General features: G+C 40.6%; 1 protein-coding gene and 1 pseudogene across 3 annotated transcripts in view; one reads left to right on the forward strand and one right to left on the reverse strand.

Moving 5' to 3' along the window:
* Positions 1–26,554, reverse strand: part of ZNF609 (zinc finger protein 609) — a 210,812-nt gene that overhangs the window by 171,835 nt on the left and 12,423 nt on the right. The window contains exon 2 of one of the 3 annotated variants that reach the window (XM_041743317.1): positions 7,401–7,695. The exons of 1 other annotated variant lie outside the window; for it this stretch is intronic. In XM_041743317.1, the coding sequence (XP_041599251.1) occupies positions 7,401–7,568 (168 nt within the window). In that variant the 5' untranslated portion in view covers positions 7,569–7,695. Of the gene's footprint in view, positions 1–6,821; positions 7,696–26,554 lie in introns of all 3 variants that reach the window. One more of the 3 variants, XM_041743316.1, reaches the window with a different exon arrangement.
* Positions 15,034–19,253, forward strand: LOC121484297 (annotated as a pseudogene).

Here is a 26,554-nt window from a genome sequence, read left to right on the forward strand (position 1 = left end):
AAAATGCTATAAATTCCTTCTGTCTCTCTTTTGTCACACTATCCTCCATCTCAAAAGAGCTGTTCGCTATTCCTCTTACCCAAGACTCACCCAAAGTCTATCCTTTCTCAGGTAGCTTAAACACTGATTACATCAATGTCTTCTAGGATGAATGACTTCAGGCATAGGATTTGTTAAAAATGTCTCCTCAGCCTGCCAGGGAAGCTTCTTACTTGGGTGGGTGCTGTCAACCATGACTAAGTTGTACCAAGAGAAATATATTTTAAAATATTAATATGGCTTGGCACCTTCCTGATGCTAATCCTTCCAGGCCCATCCCAATAGCACAACTGGGAAATTAACCGAAGAGAAAAAGCAATCTTTCCTCTGCTCTCTACTTTCAGATGCTCCTCCTCTACAGCTTTGCCATGCACAGACTCATTCTATACATATACACAGAGATAAAACATGCGCACACACACAAATAACTCTCGGCAGGAACCAAAAATCAAAGCCTAACCCCATGGTTTTGAAGTGAGCAAGTCCAATTTCCTTCTTTGTAGCCCTTGACACATGCTGGCTGGGAGCCCTCTGGATTTTTTTTTCTGCCTTGTTCCTGCACCAGAAGGCTCTGCACTGCAGGTCAGGGGATGATAAGGAAATGAACAGTGTAATTTCCAAGGCCTCTGAACACAGCCCTGTCAGCAGCTCTGGAGGCGGGTTACTCAAGCATGGCTTGAAGAGTGAAAACCACAGAGAGGAGGGCTTAGACAGCCAGCAGTGGCAGGATCTCAGCTGTGTATGTTACTGCCACCTCCAGCCTGAAAGCCCAAGTCCTGCTGCCTCACTGGATGAGCTCTGGTGGTAAAAGCTCTTATACCCAAATGGCAAAAATACAAGTTCGCACTGGGGAAGGAAGATTAAGAACTGGGACTTAGATTTTCCATGCACTCTTATGTAGAAACAAAAAGCATTTAGTGCTCTTCCAGCATACAAGGGATTGCAGAGGCTGGCAAACCCACAAAAACATCTATCCAACATACGCAATCCCACATTTGGGGATATGGCCAGAAAGGAAACTCAATTTATATGAAATGTGAAATTCAACAGGCTACTTCAAGATCTTTTAAAGCCAATTTTCAGTCTCTCCCTTTTTCCAAACCCCACTATAAATATCAGGAGCTTTAGAACCCATCACCAGCATGAAAATTTCCCAACCCAGGTTTGGAACTTCTGAGCACAGCTCTCAAAATCTTAGCCAACATGTTTGTCTATGAATACTGGGCTTCCTGTATAGGTGGAATGTTGTATTTCAGCCCATTATTGCCTAGGGCAGACTGAGACATATTTTAACTTAAACATGTTTTTCTCTCTAATATTTATTGAATGCTTCCTACTGGATGCCAAGTACTGTTCAAAGTGTTTTATATGCATTAACTAATTTAATCTCATAACAACACTACATAGGAACTATTGTTTTCCTCATTTCACAGATGAAAAAAACTGAAGTAGAGCAGTTAAGTAACTTGCTCAAGATTACCCAGTTAATAAGTGGCAAAGCTGGGATATAAACCAGCTATTCTTGCTCCAGAGTTTACACTCTTAACCTCTAAGTTATAGATAAAAGTTGATGTGAAATTTAAGTTTATAAAGAAGGCTAGCATTTCATGTCAGAAGTGGTTCCCAATTCTCACCTTAAAAAGAAAATTCACAATGGTTCTCAAATGTTAAAGTATATAGAAATTATCTGGAGAGACTTTTTTTTTTTTTAAAAGATTTTATTTATTCATGTGAGACACAGAGAGAGGCAGAGGCTTAGGCAGAGGGAGAAGCAGGTTCCCCCTGATGTGGGACTCGATCCCAGGACCCCAGGACTCAATCCCAGGACCCCAGGATCACAACGTGAGCCAAAGGCAGATGCTCAACCACTGAGCCACCCAGGTGCTCCTCTGGAGAGACTTCTGGAAGATTTCTGGGCCCCTATTCCTAAAACTTATTTAGCAAAACTGGGGTAGGGTCCAAGAATCTGCATTTTGACACTCAGCTGATGTGATACACATGGTTTTATGGGCCACACTTTTAGGGATTCTACTAGAGTAGATGGTAAACTATAAGGTCCAAAGAGCAAGAATCTTCTCTGTTTTATTTACTAATGCATACCCAGCACCAAGCACAATACCTGGAATCAAAAATACACTTGATTGTCAACTATATCTCAATTAAATTTTTTAAAAATAAAAATAAAATGCATTCAATGTACTGAATGAATGGTATTCAACAGTATATATGTCATGTTTTTACAAAACAGTTAATATCCACAATACATTTAAGGTCTACCTATTAGTGGTATGTCCAAGAAGCACTAGTTTTATCTTACCTGGCGGTTGCAAAGAAAGAGGGAACTGACAATGCCCCAGTGATTACAAAGGAAATTTGAATGCAATATTCCAGAAAAAATCAGAAAACACACACACAGAAAACCAAGCTCAAAGTAGCAGTTTAAAAGTAACTTTTTCCCTCTTTAGCTATATAATAGGATAGATTTAACACCAGCTATAAATAGTTCTTTGCAAACATCATCATCATACCAAAAAACCCTAAACTCAAGGATCTTTGTGTATTGAGCATCTACAATGTTAAAATCAGTATGAAAAACAATGAAAACAATTTCTAGCCTATCTGGGAATTTACATGCAACATTTCTAAGGTAGTTTTTAGAGCTGAAAAACAGAATCTCTCATTACAGTTGAAGACATTTTAATAATCCCAGAGTAACAATATGCCACAAGAAGTTGGTCACCAAAAACCTGGTTTCTAAGCATGGCTTTGCCACTGACTACCTGTAAAATCCTAGGCAAATCACATGACCTCCCTGGTCTTAGTTTCTTCCAAAAAATGAGGAGATCAGATAAGGTAATTTTTCTATGCCCTCCCCCCCAACCCCCCCACCCCCTGCTTGAATTGCAACACCCAGGTGGAAAACAGAGCTACCTAAGAAGAAATAAATTAAGCTCAGGCTCTGTTGCATCTCTGTCCCACATAAACATCAACTTCTTTTTAATTTTTTCCATGAAGGAAAATGCTTGAGGACATTTGGCTTCAGGAAGCATGGCTGACTGCTATGCAATCAATAGCTAAGAAAGAACAGCTAGTGAAGGAGGAAGGCTTTAAGAGAGAAAGCCTTGGATCAGAAAGAAAAAGAGACCTGACCTTGGTTGGGCAATGAGGGATTGTAACATGAGAAAACTGAGCTGGAAGGCATAAACTAGGGCAGAAAAACAAAACCAAGGGCAAAGGAAGATGCTCTTATAACACAGGATACGATGGCAAGCATGATCAGAAGGGGAAAGAGCAAAGAACACACTTAATGGGTTTTGTTTTGTTTTATCCTGAACTAAGGGGGGATGTGGTAATATATGTAGCAGTCTGAGAGTAGCAGAAGCTGAGACCCAAAACAGGAGGAAAGCAGAGTGCAGACTGTTCCTACCTTACAAGATCAAAAACAGCAGCTAAAGAGGCCACGGAGCTTCTGGTTGCAAACCTCTAGATCCTTTAGCCACTAGAGCCTACTGCTTACTTTATATGATTTGAAAAAATAAGGAGTCCCACCTTAAATTCCTGGTTTTTAAGCCCACTCTGACAAGGGTCTGTAATGCAGGACAGACTCCATACAGATATATCACTGCCTTCTGTGGTTTGTAAATTCTTTTTTCCTTACCTGTTAGAGTGGCAACACAAGCACTAAGCTCTAAGCTTAGAACATTCAGGCAGGCACCCTTCTTCCTCCCTCCCTCCCTCCCCTTTCCATCCTTAACTTAATCTACCAATCAAAACAAAAGCAAGGGAACAGGCAGGAACCCTTAAGCTCCTTCTTGTTTATTCCTCAACATTCCCTCCCCCATCTCTTCAGCTGGCAGGAAGTATGAACAGGAGTGTTCAATAACAATTCAGGGCAGCAGCAGTTGCTAAGAGCCATTTCTGGTCTCTCCTAAATCTCTGGGAAATAGCACAGTGGGCCCTTCCAGAGAAAGGTGTAATGGAGCCTAAGTGAGGTCCCATGAAGGGTAATCCACATCCTTGCCTGAGAGTAAATGCCCTCAGCCACAACCTGCAATACCCACCTAGATGAGAAAGAAGGTCCTGAGGTAGATGATTTGAATACTCTTATCTCCCTCATTAGCTAGTGTAGACATGTGACAATTCTATCCTACACCACAAACTATTTGTCTTGCCTCCTGTTTCCAAGATGTTGGGTGTTGGGGTGGGGGTGGGACATGCTTAGGAGGAGATTCCAGCCAAGACACTTCCCAAATTTTATGAGTTTTCTTTCTTCATGAGAGCTCCCAGCTCAGAGTATATAATTCCCAGATTATATCAAAACATCTGTTTTGCTGTTTTAGTTTTGTTGGTTGTCCCCACATAGAAAGAACATTCCAAACCAATTAGGCATAGGCAAGCCCATATCTCAGAGAGAAAATCTTAAAGTTTTCAAAGACTTAGCTTATAAGCTCTAGTAGTAATCATCACTGAGACCCTATTATACCCTAAACCCCAGAGTCCTTGTTTCCCAAAAGCTGATCTGCTGTAAGATTCCTAGCCTTCTTTTCCCTTAAGTCTTCCCCTCCTCCCATTCTAGAAACACTCTTCCTGCACAGTGTTTTCATCTCCTAGCAACTTCCAAACATTTAAATAATTATTTCAATGATCAAAGGCTTTATGGAAAGGCACCCCCAGAACCAGACTGTTCAAAAGGTTTGAGGGAACAGGGAAAGGAACTGAGAAACCAGGTTTTGGCTTACAGTAACATTAAACTGCAGAGCAACTTTCTGCTTCTTAAGAAAAAGGACTTCCTAGCAATTTTATCTTTCTTCCAAAAACTGAAGCACAGTCTCTCTCTCTTTTTCCCCTCTCATTCCATTGCCCCACTCTCAGTCTCCTTGAGCGACAAGGCGAACATAGCACAGCTACATTATGAAGGGGCAAACCTCCTTGGCAGCAAGGTGTTTTCTTAGCTGAATACATTGCATCTTTTAGCCTAATTAAATTCTGAAGAGCGGCCACCCAATCAGTCCCTGGACCTCTAAAAGGAAACAAGTTCCATTTGCTACTGTATTGGAGACTATAATGGACATTTAGATTTAAATCCAATGTAAAGCTCAGCATCATTAATCCTGTCACCTACAGATGACTACTGACTGGGCCTGCAAGATTGCAACATGAGTCAAGAGTTCTAAACAGAAAGGAAAAGAAGTCCACTCTCAGAAATGGCCATTTTTTAGCACAGGAAGAACAATGATTATGAACATGAATATATGGCATGAGTTTACTGCAGCCAGATGTAGGGAACAGTCTAATGGGCCTGGAACAGAAGCAACAACTCCTGGTACTCCTAGGCCTCTTTAAAAACAGTATTATCCATCTGCACCCCAGAGAAAATGGTAAATCACAGCCAGCACAGGACGAGCCATGCCAGTAGCCAGCTGGAACTTGATGCTGCTGAGGTGGACTATAGCATCTGTCACCTAAACACAGGCAGCTTCTCTCTGGCAGCTGCCTCTGGTGAAAGGGAATGAACCATTTGTTATTAGTGGAAGAAAATTCACAGCCCTGTTACCAGGGAAGCCCAGATGTTGCTAAGAGCTACAGATGTGCCGGAGGCAAAGACCAAAATACCTACAGCAAAGAAAGTACAAGCTACCACTGGAATCCAGGCCCAGAAAGGGCACCACCACACAAACATACACATCCAGCCTCTATTTATTAACACTTACATATGGAAATAGGTATTCCCTGTTGCAGCTGATGTAATTATAGAGAAACCAATTTATACTGCATCTGCTGGGATCAGCTGAAAGCACAGGATGAGCAAAAAACACAGAGCGGAAAAATCAAGAGCCAATGAAGGGCTCAACACCAGGCCAGCCACTTTGCAGGAAATTGTAAGCTGCTTAAGTTTAAGGCAGCCTGAGCTGACCCTAGACTCACACCTACTCTGCTCCAGCCCTACAAGCTCTATTTCCTGAGTCGTGAACTAAGATCATCTTCCCAGAGGAGGAGAGCCCCTCCTGGGGCTGCAAGCACCTGTCCTTCCAACTCAAGCAGAAGGTAAGGTATCATTACACTATTTGGCAGCTATTAAACCACCAGGACACTTTGATTATCAATAGTTGAGGGAGATACTTGGCCAAGAACTATACCGTTAGTGGCCAAAGAATCTCTTTCAAGGCCAAACATGCATGGCCACAACACTAACTCATAAGGCCTGATTAAGTACTTCTTAGTACAGCCAGTACCTCTTGCTCCCCTATTTACCTGCCCCTTTGCTCTTTGGTAGCCACCAATAGAACACTTGGTAGATATCATACCATGAAACTTATTTAACCTTTTCTGTTCCAGAAACCCAGCGGCACTATTTATCCCATTAAGAACCGCACTCAACTGAAAGCCTATTATCAATTTATTGTTTATCAATGACTCTGAGGATGAAAGTAGTTAAGCTGGAAACCACATAAAGGCTGATGCCAGTCTCCAGCAACAAGTGTTTGAGAGTGGGACAAGGACAAGGTGGCAGGTTCTCAACTTGACTTAGAGAAAATTCATTCTACCAAGTAGCTGCCCCCAACAATAGATATTCTCCAAAACGTCCTGGCCTGCTGTTAATGAATCTGTAGAGAATCCCCTAATTTGGAACAAAACCGCATTATCATTACCAGCTGCTCTGACCTTGTAATTGGTCATTACCCACAAACTAATGAGCCTCCCACAGAGTGTACAAAGCATTTGGTGGTTAGTCCAGGGCAGTTCTGACTGGCAGTAGGCAGCCAGATCTGGCCACCTCTTACCTTTTCAGACTTGACTTTCTTTAGCGGGCGACACTCATTCTCCCCTTCCTCTGGCTCCGGTTTAGCTCCCAAAGGATTGAGCGCTGCCCCAGGCTCAATAGCTATACTCCCAAGTGGCTCCACAGCTCCTGTATCCACCCCTGCACTTCCATCATACTGACCACCCCGTCCTCCCAAGGGAACTGGCTGGAGGACCCCAGGATCCTTTTCTGAACAAGTCCCCACTCCTTCGCTTCTCTCCTTCTTGCTCTTAGATGAGCTGTTCTCCTTCTCCTTTTTGGAGCCGGCTACACTGCGGGATGCCTTAGCCGCCTTCTCTGAGCCCTTGGGAGCAATAGCAGCAACCAGGCTTCCTGCATTGGCACCATCTCCTGAGCGTCCCTGCACCTCTTTCTTGCTAGCTGCCCCCTCACTTGGAGTGAACAGGGAAGTCCCTGGAGTGGGTTTGCTAGTGTCTTTGCCACTCTTATTCCTTTTGGATTTTGATTTGCCTTCCTTCCCTTGAGGACCTGGCACTGGGGTCACAAACTTGATGTTGTCTGGTAGTGTGGCCACAGCATTGGGAGCCGGTATCCCCACCTCCTTTGAGCCTGACATTTCCAGTTTCTGCTGGTCCTTTTCCAGATCGGCGTCCAGGTCAATGATGAGATTCCCTACTCCAATGTCCCATTCATCCCCACTGTCGTATGTCTCAACCGGGTTTGCATCCACTCCTTTCCCTCCGGAGGCTCCACTGCTCAAGGACATCTTAGAGTCAACGTCCCACCTCAAGATTCAAGGCTCTTCCTTGCCCCCAGCTTTCCTATTTTCAGCTTCAGCTATGTTCTCAGACCTGCCACATTGGTCAGTACATGCCCAGTGGACAACATCATTGCTGGAAAAAGAAAATTTAAAGAGCTGTTAAAGGAAACAATACAGGCAAGGAGACAGCCTGAAATAAACTCCCACACAAAACAGACTGTTCCTAGGGGGCTACCACATCACAATGGACAAGACAAACAGGTTCAATTGTATTTCTAACCAAGTCACATTGGACCAGGGGAAAAGTTAATTCCCGCTCCATCTCCCCAGGGGAGAGTACAGTATTTCCAAATGCCCGGAGATTCTGTGTAAGTCTTAACTAGGAATCCTCTAGAGTTAGTTTCCCATTCCCAAGAGACTTATTTCTACTGCCACTGCCAGCTGGCAATCCTCTCTCAATCAATACAGGCCCTGGCACATAACAGATTCAAGCTCTAGCACAACTTTACTCATACTCCCTTTCTCTTTGCTTCTTCTTGAATTATCAGAGACTCAGAACATGGACTTGCAAAGGCTGTAAAAGTCCTCTATTAACAGGGCTTGTCCCTACTAAAAATAATATGGATTCCTTGTCATTCTACTCTTTTGAGGGGAAAAGTCTTATTATGGATAAAAGTGAAAGAGAAAAACAAGCAGAAGTAGGGAAAATATAACATTAGAAGACAAATATTGCAACTAATGAAGGCAATCCTCAGAGAGGACTCAATCCAGTCAGCTTAATTTCAGTTAAATAAGCCTTATTCAACTCCAGGTTTCAAATTATGTCCAAATAGCATAACTCAGTATGGCCTTTCCCACATTCCACTAAAATATCTATGAAGACACACACATACACACACGAAAAAATTTACCCTGACTGAAGACTACTAAAATCCCTAACAGCAGAATGTGAAATAACTCTCCACATTTTTATATAAGATTGGTGGCATGGTATTGATAAATACCAAGGCGTCATCACATGAAACAGAGATTGGCTAAGAAAGGGGGTGGGGGACGACACTCTCCAGTCTCCTGGTTCATGAGACTTTGGGAGTGTACCATCTAGAAAACCTGGCAGCCAATATATACCATCCAGGTATTATGTTATGACACAGTGAAAGAGTTCTTTTCTTGCTCATTCCCTTGTCCACTATCTTTCTATATCCATTTAGGAAAGAATGCTCATAAGATAACAAAGAGCCAACCAGTAGTGGCACAATGAATCCTACAAAGTGATTTCCAGTAGTATATGCTACAGATAGGACAGAGACAAGACAAACTGTACTTTTTCATCTAATACCTCAAGACAGTATCAAAGAACCAGGGTGCAGTTACAAGAGAAGACAACATCCCAAGAGAGCAGAACTGTACCAACTAAATACTAGCAACTGGGATTTAAGAGAGAAAGGTGTGCACATTAACCTGCCACTTAACTGTAGATCTGAGAAGAAAATACATCCTTTACACAAGTAGAGAGCTTAGTACCAACAGGAACAACTATTGCTGGCATCAAGTCTATAGAGATCTTACTTCTTAAAAGGAAGAGCAAAATGGGGGGGGGGGGGGGGTTGGGTGGGCATGATGTAGGAACTATGAAAAAATGCCCACAAAGTAAAGGAAACATTATCCCTGAAGTCAGAGAAATACCTCTGAAAATGTCTAGAATGTTAAAGAAATTTTTGTTAAAATAATTGGAATTCTTAATACCACCTAAGAAGATTTGGCCTCCAATAAATACTAGTATAGCAAATCTTTGCTCATTCATTCCAAAAAAATTTGTATTTATTACCTACTGTGTGCTAGTATCTAAATTAGGTGCTGGGAATAGAGCAGTGAATAAGTGAATAAGGGAGTGGAATATGGTATGAAAATAATTCTATTATGAGAGACAAGTGAGCGTTTCTAGAAAAGGAAATTCTAATTGAATCTATACTATTGTGGAGTATTAAAGCATAGTTCTTTCCAACATCAAAATTTATTACCTTGCATGCAATCTTTGCAACTGTGGCTAGGCTCAGAACATAATACATTCACACTCACTTTTCACTTAAGGGTTACCCACTTTCCTCCAGAGCTGCACTATCATCAGTATGTAATTTAACCATTAAAACAACCCTATGGGGGATCCCTCGGTGGCTCAGCGGTTTAGCACCTGCCTTTGGCCCAGGGAGTGATCCTGGAGTCCCAGGATCGAGTCCCACATCAGGCTCCCTGCATGGAGCCTGCTTCTATCTCTATGTCTCTGCCTCTCTCTCTCTCTCTCTCTCATGAATAAATAAATAAAATCTTTAAATAAAACAACCCTACGTTTAACCTTGGAAAAACAAAACTTTCAAAAGACTTTCCTCTATAAAAAAACAAAAATAAAAACAAATACAACCTTTCTCTAGAAAACAGGACTGTGATAGAAGACAAACTCTGGGGGAAAGAATATAAAGTACATAAAAATGATAGTTCTCAGAGAGCTTATGACAGTTCTCACTTTACTATATTGGCTGACCGTCATATGGAGCAGGATAAATGAGGTGTACCAGTAAGGAGGAGATAGCATTAAGAAGAAAACAGGCGGAAATGAAGATATGAACTTAGAAGGATATGAAAAATATGTCATTTTTTAAAGAGGAAGGAGGAAACAAAAAATGAACTACCTATGAAAATTAATATAGAAATCAAAAAAGCACAGAACTGAAACTGTGGGAAATAATTCGGTAAACTACAAGAAAACTTGAGATATTATCTTAGAACGTGTAGAGAAAGAACAGCAAAAAGAAAATGAGGGATACTGAGAGAGATATATCATTTAATAGCACTGAAAACTAAGAGGAGACTAGAACAAATGGGAGGAAAGCAACCCATTAAGATATAATAAATGAATAATATCTTGGGCTGCAAAAAATCCTGCGTGCAGATTGAGAATGTTTACTACTTTTTCAGCAAAATCAATTTAAAAAGCCAAATTTGCACACATTCTGGCAAAATTCTCCAATTATAAAGGACAAAAATTGGGCCAACCTCAGACTGCTCTGCAACATTAAATGTTAAAAAAGAATGAAAAATCTACAGAATTTTGAAGAAAAAAGGTTGTTAGTCAAGTCTTACACAGAGTCATCTGTCAGGTATAAAAGTAACAGGGGCACCTGGGTGGCTTGGTCATACGACTCTTGGTTTGGGCTCAAGTCATGATCTCAGGGTTGTGGGATGGAGCCCATGTCAGGCTCCACACTCAGTATGGAGTCTGCTTGTCCCCCTCCCTCTGCTCTCCCCCCTACCCTGCTCACGTAGACCCTCTTGCTCTCTCTCAAATAAATAAAATCTTCTAAAAAAATTATTCCTGAAAAAGATCTGACGTAAAACCATGCCTATAATAATGTAAAACCCAAAGTTCAGCCTAAACACTAGTAAGAAAAGACACTTCCTCAAATTCCTCTTGTCCCAATTCTGTATGTCTTGGCAAATTGTTTTTTTTTTTTCTTGTAAAATAAGAAACATTGCCCTTACTTTATTTTTTGTTTGTTTATGTGATTCTTCTCAAAGGGGAGCTGGAGATGAAAATTTGAATATCTGGTGATCTGTGCTCATTTCCAGGTTCCACATCTATTCATTAAATAGAAGGATGTCTAGAAGAGTATACTGAAAGATCAAAAATCCCTGTCTTAAAAAAAAAAAAAAAAAAAAAAAATCCCTGTCTTACAAATTGGTATTCCTTAGTCTGGAAAGGAGAATACTGAAGGGAGACAGGTTGGTGAGCTTCAAATATCTGATGGCTGAAATGTTGAAGAGAGAAACTTATCCTGTGATGCTGAGGAAGAAATTCAATAACCTGAGATTTCCAACAATGGCCCACAATGTTTAATGAAGCCATATCTTTATCACTGAAAGTACTGAGCAGAAAAAGCATAATCATCTGTCAAGCAAATTACATAAAGAATTTCTCTATGTGTGGTATTGGGTAGTCTGGGTATGCCTAGGGCCTTTTTCAAATCTACAATTCTATTAATTCTATTAACAAAAAGTGCTTTCCTTCCTAGAAAACTACCCAGAATTTCTGGATCAAGATGCAAACCAAGAAAACATATCTTGAGGACTGATCTTTAGTATTCCCAATGTTCTTTAGAGAGTCAACTGTCCTATTTTTGAGGTATTAACAACTTTCACAAGTACTACTTTTAAGCAGGTGACTTTTCAGAAATTCAGTTTTCTAAACCCAGCAGGCTTCACAGTAACTTTGGTGGTACATTTCCAAAGATACACTGTAAAATTGCCAAGGATTCCTTAATCAGCCTGGCTGCAGCAGCAAAACCACTTCCCATCTGCTCCCTACAGCATCCCTGGCTTTAGACTGCTAATAATCAATTCTCTGACAGGTCATTGCAGAGATGTTTAACCCCAGGAGGTAGGGCAACTAACATGCTTGCTGGAAATGAAAAGCACTGACCTCTTGCTTCCATAGCAAAGAAAGTGCAGAATCAGGAGAACCAAAACCCTGCAAAGACCACTAGGCATTTTCAACTTTCAAGAACTTCTGTAAATATTTTCCTCTCTCTTCTCTTCTAATTGTACTGCACATTCTTATTTAGGACCACAATTCACCCAATTCTGGAATTACTTGCCAGTACCATTTATTCTTTGTTCCTGCACCTGATCACCAACAATTCCTCTCTGTGTGAATATAGTTAAGGGAGCAAGACAGGCCATGATAATCATTCCCCATATCCTATACCTGTAACAACAAAAGTTCAATCCCAGTTTCCTCTCTGGAACCCAATTCCATCGCTCAGACTCCCAGCCCAAACACTGATTTGTAATCACATATTTGGGGTCATTAATTACTTTTTTTTAAGCACACGCCATAGATCACACCACGTTCCCACTTTAGGAATGAACAATGACTTCAAGATGGCTAAGAATGAGAGTCTTCCTGTGAGGTCTCTTCCCCTGCCCAGAAGACAAAAGTGGCAACTGACCCTACTGATATTCAAACATAATAAGGATAGTACTTCTCCCTAGAGGACTATAAACAGAGAATATCTCTTTAACTGCCAACTACCCATAGATAATCTGGTCTCAGTAGCAAGTACTCCAATGCTGTTCTGCTGTCAACTCATTTGTCTACCCCTCTTCTTATGGGTTTTGGATCAATCTTCTTATAGGCTTTGCCCTGAGTGAGTGACAGCTATATGTGAGTGTGTATAATCTGCTTGTGACCATAGAGATCATACACATTTAAATGTGAGAGTCAGCTGTCTGGCTAGGTAGTTCCCTCTATTTTTTTTTTTTTATTATTTATTCATTTTTTTTTATTTTTTTATTTTAATTTTTATTCTTTTATTTATGATAGTCACACACACAGAGAGAGAGAGAGGCAGAGACACAGGCAGAGGGAGAAGCAGGATCCATGCACCGGGAGCCCGACGTGGGATTCGATCCCGGGTCTCCAGGATCGCACCCCGGGCCAAAGGCAGGCGCCAAACCGCTGCGCCACCCAGGGATCCCTTATTATTTATTCATGATAGACACAGAGATAGAGAAAGGCAGAGACACAGGCAGAGGGAGAAGCAGGCTCCATGCCGGGAGCCCGACGTGGAACTCGATCCCGGGACTCCAGGATCACACTCTGGGCCAAAGGCAGGCACTAAACCGCTGAGCCACCCAGGGATCCCCGGTAGTTCCCTCTAAATGCTGTATGGCCAAAGAAGAAAAAAATGCCATAATCATTTTTAGGAAGATAGTGTGGTATAGAAAAAAAGAACACTGAACTTAGAATCACGATATGATTACTGCGGCACCTGACTTGCTCAGTCAGAAGAACATGCAACTCTTGATCTTAGGGTCACAAGTTCCAGCCCCATGTTGGTTACAGAGATTACTAAGAAAAAAAAACTTAAAAAGAGTGATTTCTGACGGTGTCTGGCTGGCTGAGTCAATAAAGCATATGACTCTTTTCTTTTTTCTTTTTTTTTTTTTTAAGATTTATTCATTTGAGAGAGTAAGTATGGGGGCAGGGGAGAATCTTAAGCAGATTCCACACTGAGTGCAGAGCCCAACTTGCGGCCCAATGTAGCAACCCTGAGATCATGAGGTGAACTGAAACCAAGAGTCCGATGCTTAACTAACTGCACCACCAAGTGCCTCATTTTTTAAAAAGATTTATTTACTGGGGCACTTGAGTGGTTTAGTTGGTAAGAGGGACTCTTGATTTTGGCTCAGGTCATGTGATCTCATGGGTTGTGAGACTGAGCCCCAAGTCAGTTCCCTGCTAGGAGGGGAGTCTGCTTGAGATTCTCCCTCTGTCCCTCTCCCCCTCACATGTGTGCTCTCTCTCTCTCTAAATAAATCTTTTGAGAGAGACAGAACATGGTGGGGCAGAGGAGAGGGAAAGAGAGAATCTCAAGCAAACTCCTTGCGGAGTACGGTCAGATGTCGGGCTTAATTCATGACCCTGAGATGATGACCTCAGGAAAATCAGGAGTCAGAAGCTTAACTGACTGAGCTACCCAGGTGGCATCCTAGAACATGTGACTTTTGATCTCAGGGTCATGAGTTTGGTCCCCATGTTTAGAGTAGAGTTTACTTTAAAAAAAAGAGAGAGAGAGAAAGAAGAGAGGACTTCTGGACTCAAATTTCCACTGACCCTAGCCAAGTTGCTTCATTAAATACTCTCATTTATAAAATGGAGGGAGCACCCATCATGGTTCTAAGCATATTATGAGCATACAAATGTGAAAAATGTAAGACAACTCAAAAATATAAAATGACCCAAATATTCTGGTACTGTTCTAGTATCTGAACTTAAAGAGGGTTGTTTCACAATTATATCTTATATAGAGTATCAAGGTATTTTAAAAAATGAAGGAAAAATGTTTAAAATTTTTTTCACAAATTAAATTACAGGTAGTACTGATATCAATCTAAGTTCTACGAAAGAAAAATGGCAATCCTTTTTTCTTCCATGAACTCAGAAGTCTGAGTATTCTTTTTAGGATACTCTGTACCTTCAGGTATGGCTCAAAGTCCTACACTACAGTGACAGACTCCAACTTCCTTCAAAAGTCCCTCAGGGCCAAGGTACTCCTCTCAAAGCTCATGGTTTTAACATTTGGACTCTATTTTATCACTTGTTCCAACCTACTAGGTTGTTGACCCCACTGACAGGTCTTCAAATCTAAACTGTGGGAGATTCATGGGTTTGATGTCCTAGGGAAAGGTCAACAAATCAATGGGATACAGCAAAGCTGCTACAAAAAAAAAACAAATTAGGGGATCCCTGGGTGGCGCAGCGGTTTGGCGCCTGCCTTTGGCCCAGGGCGCGATCCTGGAGACCCGGGATCGAATCCCACATCAGGCTCCCGGTGCATGGAGCCTGCTTCTCCCTCTGCCTGTGTCTTTGCCTCTCTCTCTCTCTCTCTCTCTCTGTATGACTATCATAAATAAATAAAAAAAAAATTTAAAAAAAAAAAAACAAATTATATCATCTTCCCTAAATTCCAGATGCTACCCTGAAATCAGTGTGTGCTTAGCCAGCCTCTGGTGAAGCTAGTACAACATGTAAACCATCCTCAGCGACTCTAAGCTTACCCAGCTGGAAGAACAGGCATCTCCCTCTCCACCTGCCACACTTCATAGGAGCTCACTAATCAACTGAATTTCCACCTAGGGCTCTAACGAGAAACAATCAACTTTCCTTTGGGTCTCTCCCTTAATTTATTACATTAATTACTGTAACAAAGGAACTGTGTCATCTCCTCAAGTACCACAGCTCTCAGCTTATATCTCCAATGGGGGATCAGATAAAGAACAGACTAACAGTGCCAATTTGAGAAGACGGATCCAATTCAACAGGGTTCATCTGACCATGTGTCACCTAAGGACAGATGAGTAAAAAGTATAGTGTCTCTCAGTCCCTGAGTGTTTTTATGCTGCATCTCATGAATAGTTTTATGGTCCTCACAGGCTGCTATTCTCAGACAAAGATTATAAGGCTTGACCTGTTTCATTTCACAGAAGCAACTGACACTTCCACCAGGATATGACTATTCAACAGGGCTCAGGCTTAGTGCCTTGGTGGTTGCTGATACTGCTGTGCCAGCATACATCTCACAATAGGTAAACAGCATACTGAATATGTAAATAATTCAGTCCCAACCCTATAGAGATTTGGTGGAACTAGTCCACAGAGAAAACCCTTACCAAGACCGATGTGTAAGTAGGCCAAGAAGCAGAAGGCAAGGTCATCTAAATAATAAAGCTCCACCATCCCCCTAATAATTGGAGGACTACATAGCCCTTTATAATTTATTTCTAATCCTGAGAAGTAAGCTTTCTGTGCTAATGAGGAAATTCTCAGGAAAAAAAAAAAAGAATAGTAGAGATGGCTAGGTATCAGATCTAAGAAACTGGCCCTCTACATACAACTGTCATGTGAAAGCTTTTCTCTTTATCAATCATCTCATCTGTAAAACAGGTGATAATGTGGGACAAGTTCACGGGCATAAGGGAAAGAAAATAATCCAAACATTTTTCAGGAAATACAAGGAATTACCTTCATTTTTTTATAGACCTCACCTCCCTTCCTAAATCTCACACAAAAGCTACTATGCTATCCTGACTCTAAAGAGCAAAGAAAACCTTTCTGTCAAAAGGTACTATCTACAGGGTTAGGCATAAAAAAATGGTGACATCCATATGCACACCCATAAAGCTATCTACTTCTCTAGCCCTATCTCCTGGTCATGCTGTGTCCTCTGCACATAATCTGACCTTACTGCTTCATGGCGTTTACCTGAAAGGCATTCCCTAAGTACATCCTACCTCCCAATATATGTGATGACTCTATTAATATTTGTTTCATCTATTGGACTGCAAGCACCCTGAGAGGACGGGGCTGTCTCTTTTGCCCACCATTGTCTCCTAATAACAGTGTTTGGTTCACAGTCAGCCCTCAATAAATATTTTGGTCAATAAATGAGGGAAGGAGGAATGTGGCGTCGTTGGTTGGGCATCCCACTCTGTTATTAGCTTCAATTTCAAGGTCATGAGATCAAGCCCTGCATCTGTCTCTGTGTGCAGTCTGCTGTAGATTCTCCCTCTCCTTCTGCCCCTACCACTCTTCTAAAATAAATAAATAAGTCTTTTAAAAATAAATGAATGGATGGATGAATGAATGAGGGAAGTGAACGATGCTTTCTCCTCAACAAGTAGAATCATAATGGTGTCCAGGATGCCATTTCTCCTCTCCATTCTTACTTCAAATTCACTTGTCTCTAGTTATAAGCTATCTCAATTACCTGACAGTCTTCAAACTTACTAGAACAGAATATGGATTCCTCTTTAGGATCAAGGATGTAGGTTCATCAAGAGTCTAGGAGAAAGGTTGAGAAACAAAACAGTCTCCACATATCTTAAAATACCTATGTGCTCCTGAGTATTCTCTAAACCTTCAAATAATTTCTTCCACACACAAGATGCTTCCCAAAATAGGGCTAGCATACATATCAGGCATTCTGGACATAACCAACTTCTGAGAGCCCTCATGTATAATACTTTAAAAAAAAGTAAAATCGTAAATACCTATGAACAAGAGAGCTGCATTACTGGATCATGTTCCTGGTCCTAAAGCAGCATTTTATGCAGTCATGGTAAAAGGGAATCATGATATCAATCTTTGCAGGCTCAGATATTTAGGGAGAATGGTAAGAAGGAACAGAAAGTTAAAAAGGAAGAACCTAACTAAGCATTATCCTATGTATGACTATGCTGTGAGGAGATTTATAAAACTGTTGAAGAATCTGAAAAAATTAGGGATAATAACAAACCAATACACACAAAGTAATTAATGATACTAAATTGTGGGAACTTTCCATAACACTCGGTGAGACGCAGAGGAGCGGCGGCTGCCCGAGCTGCGCCCAGCAACGCGCTCCTTCCCGCTCCCCCACACCAGCTTCGGCCCTCTCACCGGATGCAGAAAATGGTGAAAGAAACCACTTACTATGAAGTTTTGGGGGTCAAACCCAATGCCACCCAGGAGGAATTGAAAAAGGCTTACAGAAAACTGGCCTTGAAGCACCACCCTGATAAGAATCCAAATGAAGGAGAGAAGTTTAAACAGATTTCTCAAGCTTATGAAGTGCTCTCTGATGCAAAGAAAAGGGAATTATAAGGGAATTGTCTCCTCCATGACAAAGGAGGAGAACAGGCAATTAAAGAAGGTGGAGCTGGTGGTGGTTTTGGCTCCCCCATGGACATCTTTGATATGTTTTTTGGAGGAGGAGGCAGGATTCAGAGAGAACAGAGAGGTAAAAATGTTGTACATCAGCTCTCAGTAACCTTAGAAGATTTATATAATGGCGCAACAAGAAAACTAGCTCTGCAAAAGAATGTGATTTGTGATAAATGTGAAGGCCGAGGTGGTAAGAAAGGAGCAGTCGAATGTCCCAATTGCCGAGGTACTGGAATGCAAGTAAGAATTCATCAGATAGGACCTGGAATGGTTCAGCAAATTCAATCTGTGTGCATGGAGTGCCAGGGCCATGGGGAACTGATCAGTCCTAAAGATAGATGTAAAAGCTGCAACGGAAGGAAGATAATTCAAGAGAAGAAGATTCTAGAGGTGCATATTGACAGAGGCATGAAAGATGGCCAGAAGATAACATTCCATGGTGAAGGAGACCAAGAACCAGGACTGGAACCAGGAGATATTATCATTGTTTTAGATCAGAAGGACCATGCTGTTTTTACTCGACGAGGAGAAGATCTTTTCATGTGTATGGATATACAGCTGGTTGAAGCCCTGTGTGGTTTTCAAAAGCCAATATCTACTCTTGACAACCAAACCATCGTCATCACCTCTCATCCAGGTCAGATTGTCAAGCATGGGGATATCAAGTGTGTGCTAAATGAAGGCATGCCAATTTATCGTAGACCATAAGGGTCGCCTAATCATCGAATTTAAGGTAAACTTCCCCAAGAATGGCTTTCTCTCTCCTGATAAATTTTCTTTGCTAGAAAAACTCCTACCTGAGAGGAAGGAAGTAGAAGAGACTGATGAAATGGACCAGGTAGAACTGGTGGACTTTGATCCCAATCAGGAAAGATGGCGCCATTACAATGGGGAAGCATATGAGGATGATGAACATCATCCTAGTGGTGGTGTTCAGTGTCAGACCTCTTAATGGGGCCAGTGAATAACACTGCTGCTGGCATTTTATATGCAGTAGTGGATGAGTGGAGGACTATAATCATAGCTCACTAACTTGCTTTTGTTTTTGTTTTAATATTCAACTTTAGTAGTGTTTTAAAAGTTAAATGAATAAACTCAAATATAAAAAAAAGATACTAAATCATGGAAAAAACAATAATTGTCCAAGAAAACATATCAGCAGTACACAAAATGGCTGAACAGTAAACAATATATACTTATCACAATAACAAATACTTATTTAACCAAAAATAGGACACAACTATACTAAGAGGATTTGGTTAGGAGAGGACAGGTGGAAAACATATTATTTTGTTACAGGAGTAAATCTAAGAAAAAGACTAAAAAGTGTAAAGCTGTTGCCTATTGGGAGTAAGATTTTGTGGTGGGAATGTAAAAAACTGGATTACCAATTTTCATTAAAAGCCACAGTACAAAAAAAAAAAAAAAAAAAAGCCATAGTACTACTTTTCAATATAAAGTTCATGGAAAAACAAGAATCAAAAAGTCCACATATTGTGGGATCCCTGGGTGGCGCAGCAGTTTGGCGCCTGCCTTTGGCCCAGGGCGCGATCCTGGAGATCGGGATCAAATCCCACATCCGGCTTCCGGTGCATGGAGCCTGCTTCTCCCTCTGCCTGTGTCTCTGCCTCTCTCTCTCTCTCTGTGTGACTATCATAAATAAATAAAAATTAAAAAAAAATTTTAAAAAGCCCACATATTGATAAATAAAACACATTTTGAAATAATTGTATAAAAAGGATATATTCCCCCAAACAGCCCTGGATTCCCTTAATAAGTTAAAATATATCAATTCAAAAATTTATCAAAAATCTCATGGGAGATTGGAAGGACCGCAGAAGCAAGGCAGTAGGTATGGCTATAAAAGGGCAATGTGAGGGACCTTTATGGTGATAAAACGGATTTATATCTTGACTATGGTAATAAAACTGCAGAGAAATATATACACTCATAAATGGGTACAAGTAAAACTGAAGAAACATGAACAAGATCGGTAGACTGTAACAATGTCAATATCTGGTTGTGATATTGTACTGCAGTTTTGCAAGATATGACTATTGGAAGAACCTGGGGTAAAGGGTGCAAGGTTTCCATCTGTATTAATCTTACAACTGTTTGAGACTACAGTTTTCTCAAATTTAAGTTTAAAAAAAAATCACTGAAACACGGGAACCTGGGTGGCTCAGTCAGTTAAGTGTCTGACTTGATTTTAGCTCAGGTAGTGATCTCATGATGGTGGGATGGAGCCCCAGGTTGGGTTCTGTGCTCAGCAGGGAGTCCTGCTTGAGATTCTTTTTCTCCCTCTCCCTCTGCCCCTTCCCCCCACCCCACTCACAATATCAATATTGACATTGAAACAGACAAACAAAATGGTGTGCCTCAATCAGTTTAAGCTTTTGACTCCTGATTCTGGCTCAGGCTGTAATCTCAAGGTCATGAGATTAAACCTGGCCCCCATCAGGCTCTGTTGCTGATCCTGGAGCCTGCTTAAGATTCTCTTCTCTCTCCCTCTGCCCCTCTGCCCCCAACCCACTCCCTTACACACTCTCTTCAAAATAAATAACAGAAACAAAAATCAAACACAAAAACCTTCTTAACCTTATTTTTATTTTTAATTTCTACTACCCATAGGTATTTTACTTATTTACTGGTAAGAACCCATAATTAACCTAAATTCATTTCTAACTTGAAAGAGTGCTCTCTGTCCAATACAGGAGCTTATGAATTGGCAAGTAAGGGACGCCTCAGTGGCTCAGTCAATAAAGCACCTGACTCCTGGTTTCAACTTAGGTCATGGTCTCAGGGTACTGGGATGGGCCAATCTCTATGCTCATCAGAAGTGTGGCTACAGGATTTTCTCTCTCCCTCTGCCCCTCTCCCTGGTTGCAGGCCTCTCTCTCTCAAGTAAATAAATCTTTAAAAAAAAAAAAAAAAAAAAAAGACCTGGTAAATAAGTCTGTATGTTCTTCTCACTTGAAAAGGTTTGATAATATACTTTTTTTCTTTTCCCCCTTAAATAGGCTCCACACCTAGCATGGAGCTCCACCCAGGGCTTGAACTCACAACCCTGAGATCAAGACCTGAGCAGAGATCAACACTCGATGCGTAACTGACTGAGCCACCCCACACACCCCAATAATATTCTCTGTCATTAAAAGATGAATTTATTTTGACAGGTCTTCATTAAAGCCTTTATCTCCTTTGGTCACCAGCTCTGGTATGTATTCCTTGGGGATCAACAGAACACACAGTTATCACAAACGTAAACCCTGGTTTTACTGATGGGTATTTATTTTTATCTTTATTTAGTTCTGATTCTCTTCCTAATGATGCCCACCATTTCTCTGGCAGCACACGGAGCTATTTTTTCTAGGAATAAGTTTACCAAAACTCCTAGTTTTTTGGGGGGATGACAAGTGTTAGTTAGAAGTTCTCACGCTTAGATTGGCTTAGATTTTCTACCTCTTTTTAAATGTAACCTAACACTTCCTGCAGCCCTGGTGGCGCAGCGGATTGGTGCCACCTGCAGCCCAACGCGTGATCCTGGAGACTCTGGATCGAGTCCCACGTCAGGCTCTCTGTATGATGCCTGCTTCTCCCTCTGCCTGTGTCTCTACCCCTCTCTGTCTCTATGAATAAATAAATAAATAAAATCTTAAAAAAAATAAATAAATGTAACACTTGTCCACACTGAAGCTCATCTGTTTTTTTGTCTCTCCCCATACCCAACAGCCAAAATGTTCCTGAAGTTTATAATCTAAGCAATTTGGGAACCTAACTACCTGAAAGAGCTTAATGTCATGGGATAACCTGAATATGTCACTTCTGTATAACATTTTTTTAAAAGGTCAAGAGAACCTGGGTGGCTCAGTTAAGTATCTGCCTTCAGCTTGGGTCACAATCCTGGAGTCCCAAGGATGGAGCCCCACATTGGGCTCCATGTTCACTGAGGAGTCTGCTTCTCTCTGCCCCTCACCCTGCTCATGCTCTCTCTCAAATTTTAAAAATCTTTTTTTAAAAAGAGGTAAAATAAGATGAATGCTATTGCTTAAACTCTTTTACCTAGAAGAACTTATCAGGATGATTCCTGGAGGTAATGTTATGAGGAACCAGCACAGTACAAAACAAAACAAGGCAAGAGGCAGAAAAGCTCAGTCCTACTCTTTACTCTCCCTTAGATGTGTAACACTCTAAGGCAAGTCACTGCACTTATTTGAGCCTTAGTTGCTTCACCTGTAAAAAGGGGAGATAATTAATATACCCTGTACGGTGTAATACTCTCAGTAGAACCTGGGGCGGCCCCCTAACATCAAACTCATTGATATTCCTAAGCAAGATGAGTATTTACTTGAAAAAAATGACTACGTAGCATCCTGATAGTTGAAGTCAGATTTCTGCCTCCCTTATAAAAGCTCAGTTTTCAGAGCTTTTGAGTTTTAGAACTGTAGAGAAGGAACTATGGACCTGTGAAAAATGCTTACTGTCAGAAAGTTAGTTTGCTAATGCACAAAACATTTTCTCCCATTCCATGAGTAAAGTTTTTAAATAGCCTTGGCCTGATTTTAACAAGTCTTTTCAAACTAAACAGTGTCCACTGGTAACAATTCTGTCCACACACAACTGTTAATGATTTGTCATATGTGACTTGTTACATAAACTAACCTATCACTTTAGCCCCAGTAAGCTACATGAATAGTACAAAGTAAACTCAATCTTTAATTTATATTTTATCAATTTTCCAATATAGTTTTTAGTCTTTCCACCTCCAGACCCTTCTTATGGACATACCACATTTGAAATCTACACCAGTCCCTTAGTGTAGTGAAAACGCCACTTACAACTTGAAGTAATAGATTTTCACTACGAGATTCAGTTTATCCTTTAATTCTTCCTAAAATCTTGGGTAGATGTACTCGATCTAATCCAGTTTATTGATGTGACCAAGAAAAACCTAAGCAGCCAGGGGAAAAAAATGTTGGAAAAACTAAATAAATGTTAACATTTCTGGGATAATTCCTTGGGACTTCTTTATATTTTTCCGTACTTTTTGTGCTTTGAAAAAGATTAATTCATGTTCTAATTAGGAAAAAAAAAAAAAGTTAAGCATCTATCATTTGACCTAGAAACTTTAATCTGCTTAGGAGGAAGGGAAAAACAGGAGTGGGAATTCTCTCATGTTTTCCTCCCTGAATGCATCCTTCACATCATGATCAAGTAATGTTACCAATTTTCTACCTGCCTTTCCATTTTTAACATGTCCCCTTAAAAAAATAAAAACAAACAGGAAACTCTTACCATCAGCTGTGCAAAAAGGCTTATCAATTTCATCTTTTTTTTTTCTTTCACCTAATTTCTTTTTTTTTTTTTTTAATTTTTTTTTTTAATTTTATTTATTTATGATAGGCACACAGTGAGAGAGAGAGAAGCAGAGACACAGGCAGAGGGAGAAGCAGGCTCCATGCACCGGGAGCCCGATGTGGGATTCGATCCAGGGTCTCCAGGATCGCGCCCCGGGCCAAAGGCAGGCGCCAAACCGCTGCGCCACCCAGGGATCCCTCTTTCACCTAATTTCTAAGTGGCACTCACCCATCATCACTTTGTGGGCTTCTTTGGCCTCAAATGAAAATGCCTGTTTTTTATTTTTTTATTAAGATTTTACTTAAATAAATAAATAAATAAAAATTTTTAAAGATTTTATTTATTTATTCATGAGAGACAGAGAGAGAGGGAGAGAGAGAGCAGACACACACACAGGCAGAGGGAGAAGCAGACTCCATGCAGGGAGCTGAACGTGGGACTTGATCCAGGGTCTCCAGGATCAGGCCCTGGGCTGAAGGCGGCGCTAAACCACTGAGACACCCAGGCTGCCCAAATGCCTGTTTTTTAAAGATAGCTTTCTTCTCTCCACAGCCTTTAAGACTATGCCAAATAACCATCTGTTTTGTATGGTCCTTTTGATCCCTAGCTTTCCTTTAGCATTCTAGTACAACGGCTTTTAAGCCTTTAAACTTGCAGGTTATCTGCCCCCTAAAACCTTTCTTTCTACTTTTCCTAATGTACATACTTGATCATAGCTCCATTTCTTAAAACTGAATCCCCATGTGATAGATTCTGTTCTCCCTCTCCCTGAAAAATGCTGAACTTAGTCAATATATGATTAATATTTTTTGTTTGGTTGAGAATTAGATCAGATAATTTAATTTACTGGCCCGGCAAAATGCATGCACAGAGCCCACTATAGGAATGACACTTGGTACGTCATGGTTAGTACAGTAATTCTTGAGGCTTCCGAGTTGGCTGGAAGGAAAAGAGCCAAGATATGAATACTATTAAATGGTGTTGACCTACAGAAACCTTTATCAATTGTTCGTTCCTCAAAGTAAAATGCATTTCCTTCTTTGCTTTGTAGGTTCTAAAGCTGCCAACTGAAGTAGTTTGTCTTATTCAAAACTACATCTTCACCTTTGTTCCCAATGAAGCATTTAACCAGTCCATGTATAAACAAACTGCGTATTATTATTATCTGGCCTAATTGTACAGCTTCTTTAATTTCCTTTAAGAGTTTCAACTCAGGGGACACCTGGATGGCTCAGCAGTTGAGCATCTACCTTCGGCTCAGGGCATGATCCCGGAATCCGGGGACTGAGTCCTGCATCAAGCTCCCTGAAAGGAGCCTGCTTCTCCTTCTGCCTGGGTCTCTGTTTCTGTCTCTCATGAATAAACAAATAAAATCTTAAAAAAAAAAAAAAAAGTTTCAACTCCATCATATTATTTTGATTAAGAATGTGACACTTTGGGCAGCCTGGGTGGCTCAGTGGTTTAGCACCGCTTTCGGCCCAGGGGGTGATCCTGGAAAACTGGGATTGAGTCCCACATCGGGCTTCCTGCATGGAGCCTGCTTCTCCCTCTGCCTGTGTCTTTGCCTCTCATTCAATCTCTCTCTCTCTCTCATAAATAAAATCTTTAAAAATAATAATAAAAAAATAATAAATGTGACATTTTTATTTAAGCAAGGATTTCAATCCTTATAAAAATGTAATACCGTGCTGTTTCTATCATTCCTAGCAGTGCATTGCCTAGCAGCCCCACATTTCAACGATTAGTGTCCTATCAAGTACTTAAAATGTGAATTAAATTATTATATCATTATTTTGCCTCCCAAGAAAGGAGAAGAGAAAAAATGTATATAAGGATGACAGAAATGGCACTAATCATGTTTACGTCAGTAACACTTTCAAATAAATCTAATGCTTCAGATCATATATTCAGGTAAAACATACTATAGATCTCTTGCTGGAACAAAGTGTCACTTCACTGTTATGTCACCTACCGCAATGTGACCTTGTTAAAACTGAATTTCTTTCTTATATAAAGGTTCAAGAGAAAGAATATTGCCAAACACTGCCCTGCATTTCTCTGTCAGACAGTGTTATGGAACTCATCTGAAATCCACACTGCCAAGATTTCTAGCTCTGGTAAGACTGGAAGGGCCAACTAATACAAACCACAGAAACATTACTACTGAAAAAATAGTTTTCACTAGCAAACTAAGCTATGTTAAGGCATTTTTACTAATAAAGTAATACACCTTGGTCAATTAAACAAAGATCCTTTCAAACCACGAAAGCAAAAAAACAACATACACTTGAATTAACAGCTGCTGGCCTTAAAGTTCACAATATCAGAAATATATTATTGTACCATTCAAGAACATGTAGTGAGAATCTAGGACTTCAAGATTGATATAAAGCAAATTCTGAGAAAAGCCATGTGAAATCTGCTTAGAAGCCCACCTAATCATCTGCCTAAATGTAACAAATTTTTCTTAGCATGGACTTGAGTTCAGTAAGAACCTTTATTCTAAAATTACATACCAAAAAGAGCACATTTTTATGGAATGGCAAATAGGTTTCCTTGTGTACTGCAACTGCACAAGTTGATGTATAAATAACTAAAAATAGTGTTCAGGTACCATGCACCTCAGCTACTTCAAATAGCATACAGTATAACCAGCTGAGAGCTTGACGTCCACAAGTTGCATTCTACATAACCCAAGGACAGAACTAAGACATTCCATTTCTTGTATATTAGGTAGGAATTTTAGCTTCTAGCCAATTACCAAAGTGGCAGTCTGGCCTAAGGGATTTCTGTTTCCTATCAGCTTCGTGTAAGCAAAAAAGGAATGAGGTAACAGGAAAAATAATGAAGAAACAGAAGAATTAGAAAAGGGCAAGCAAGGAAATTATACTAAAATTTATAATACACAAGTGAAACAAGAGAGAATCTAGACATCATGAGACATCTTCATCCTCAGGTTAATGCATTAGGTACTGAAACTTCCAGAATACAGCTAGCTATATGTTTAGAGGAAGTCAAAATACCACAAACCTGAAAATTCAATTTTTTTTTTAATTTTTTTTTTTTTTTTTTTTTATGATAGTCACACACAGAGAGAGAGAGAGGCAGAGACACAGGCAGAGGGAGAAGCAGGCTCCATGCACCGGGAGCCCGATGTGGGATTCGATCCCGGGTCTCCAGGATCGCGCCCTGGGCCAAAGGCAGGCGCCAAACTGCTGCGCCACCCAGGGATCCCCTGAAAATTCAATTTTTAAGCTGGGAGCAGAGTGCACACTCCTTGAAACCTTATTTTTAAAGAGCTACCTTAAAGTTGATAAAGCCCCACCACAAAGGTCATGATATTGGGCTATTCCCCTTGAGATAGGAGATAACTCTG

This window comes from Vulpes lagopus, chromosome 2 (assembly GCF_018345385.1).
Source record: "Vulpes lagopus strain Blue_001 chromosome 2, ASM1834538v1, whole genome shotgun sequence".
Classification (NCBI taxonomy): domain Eukaryota; kingdom Metazoa; phylum Chordata; class Mammalia; order Carnivora; family Canidae; genus Vulpes; species Vulpes lagopus.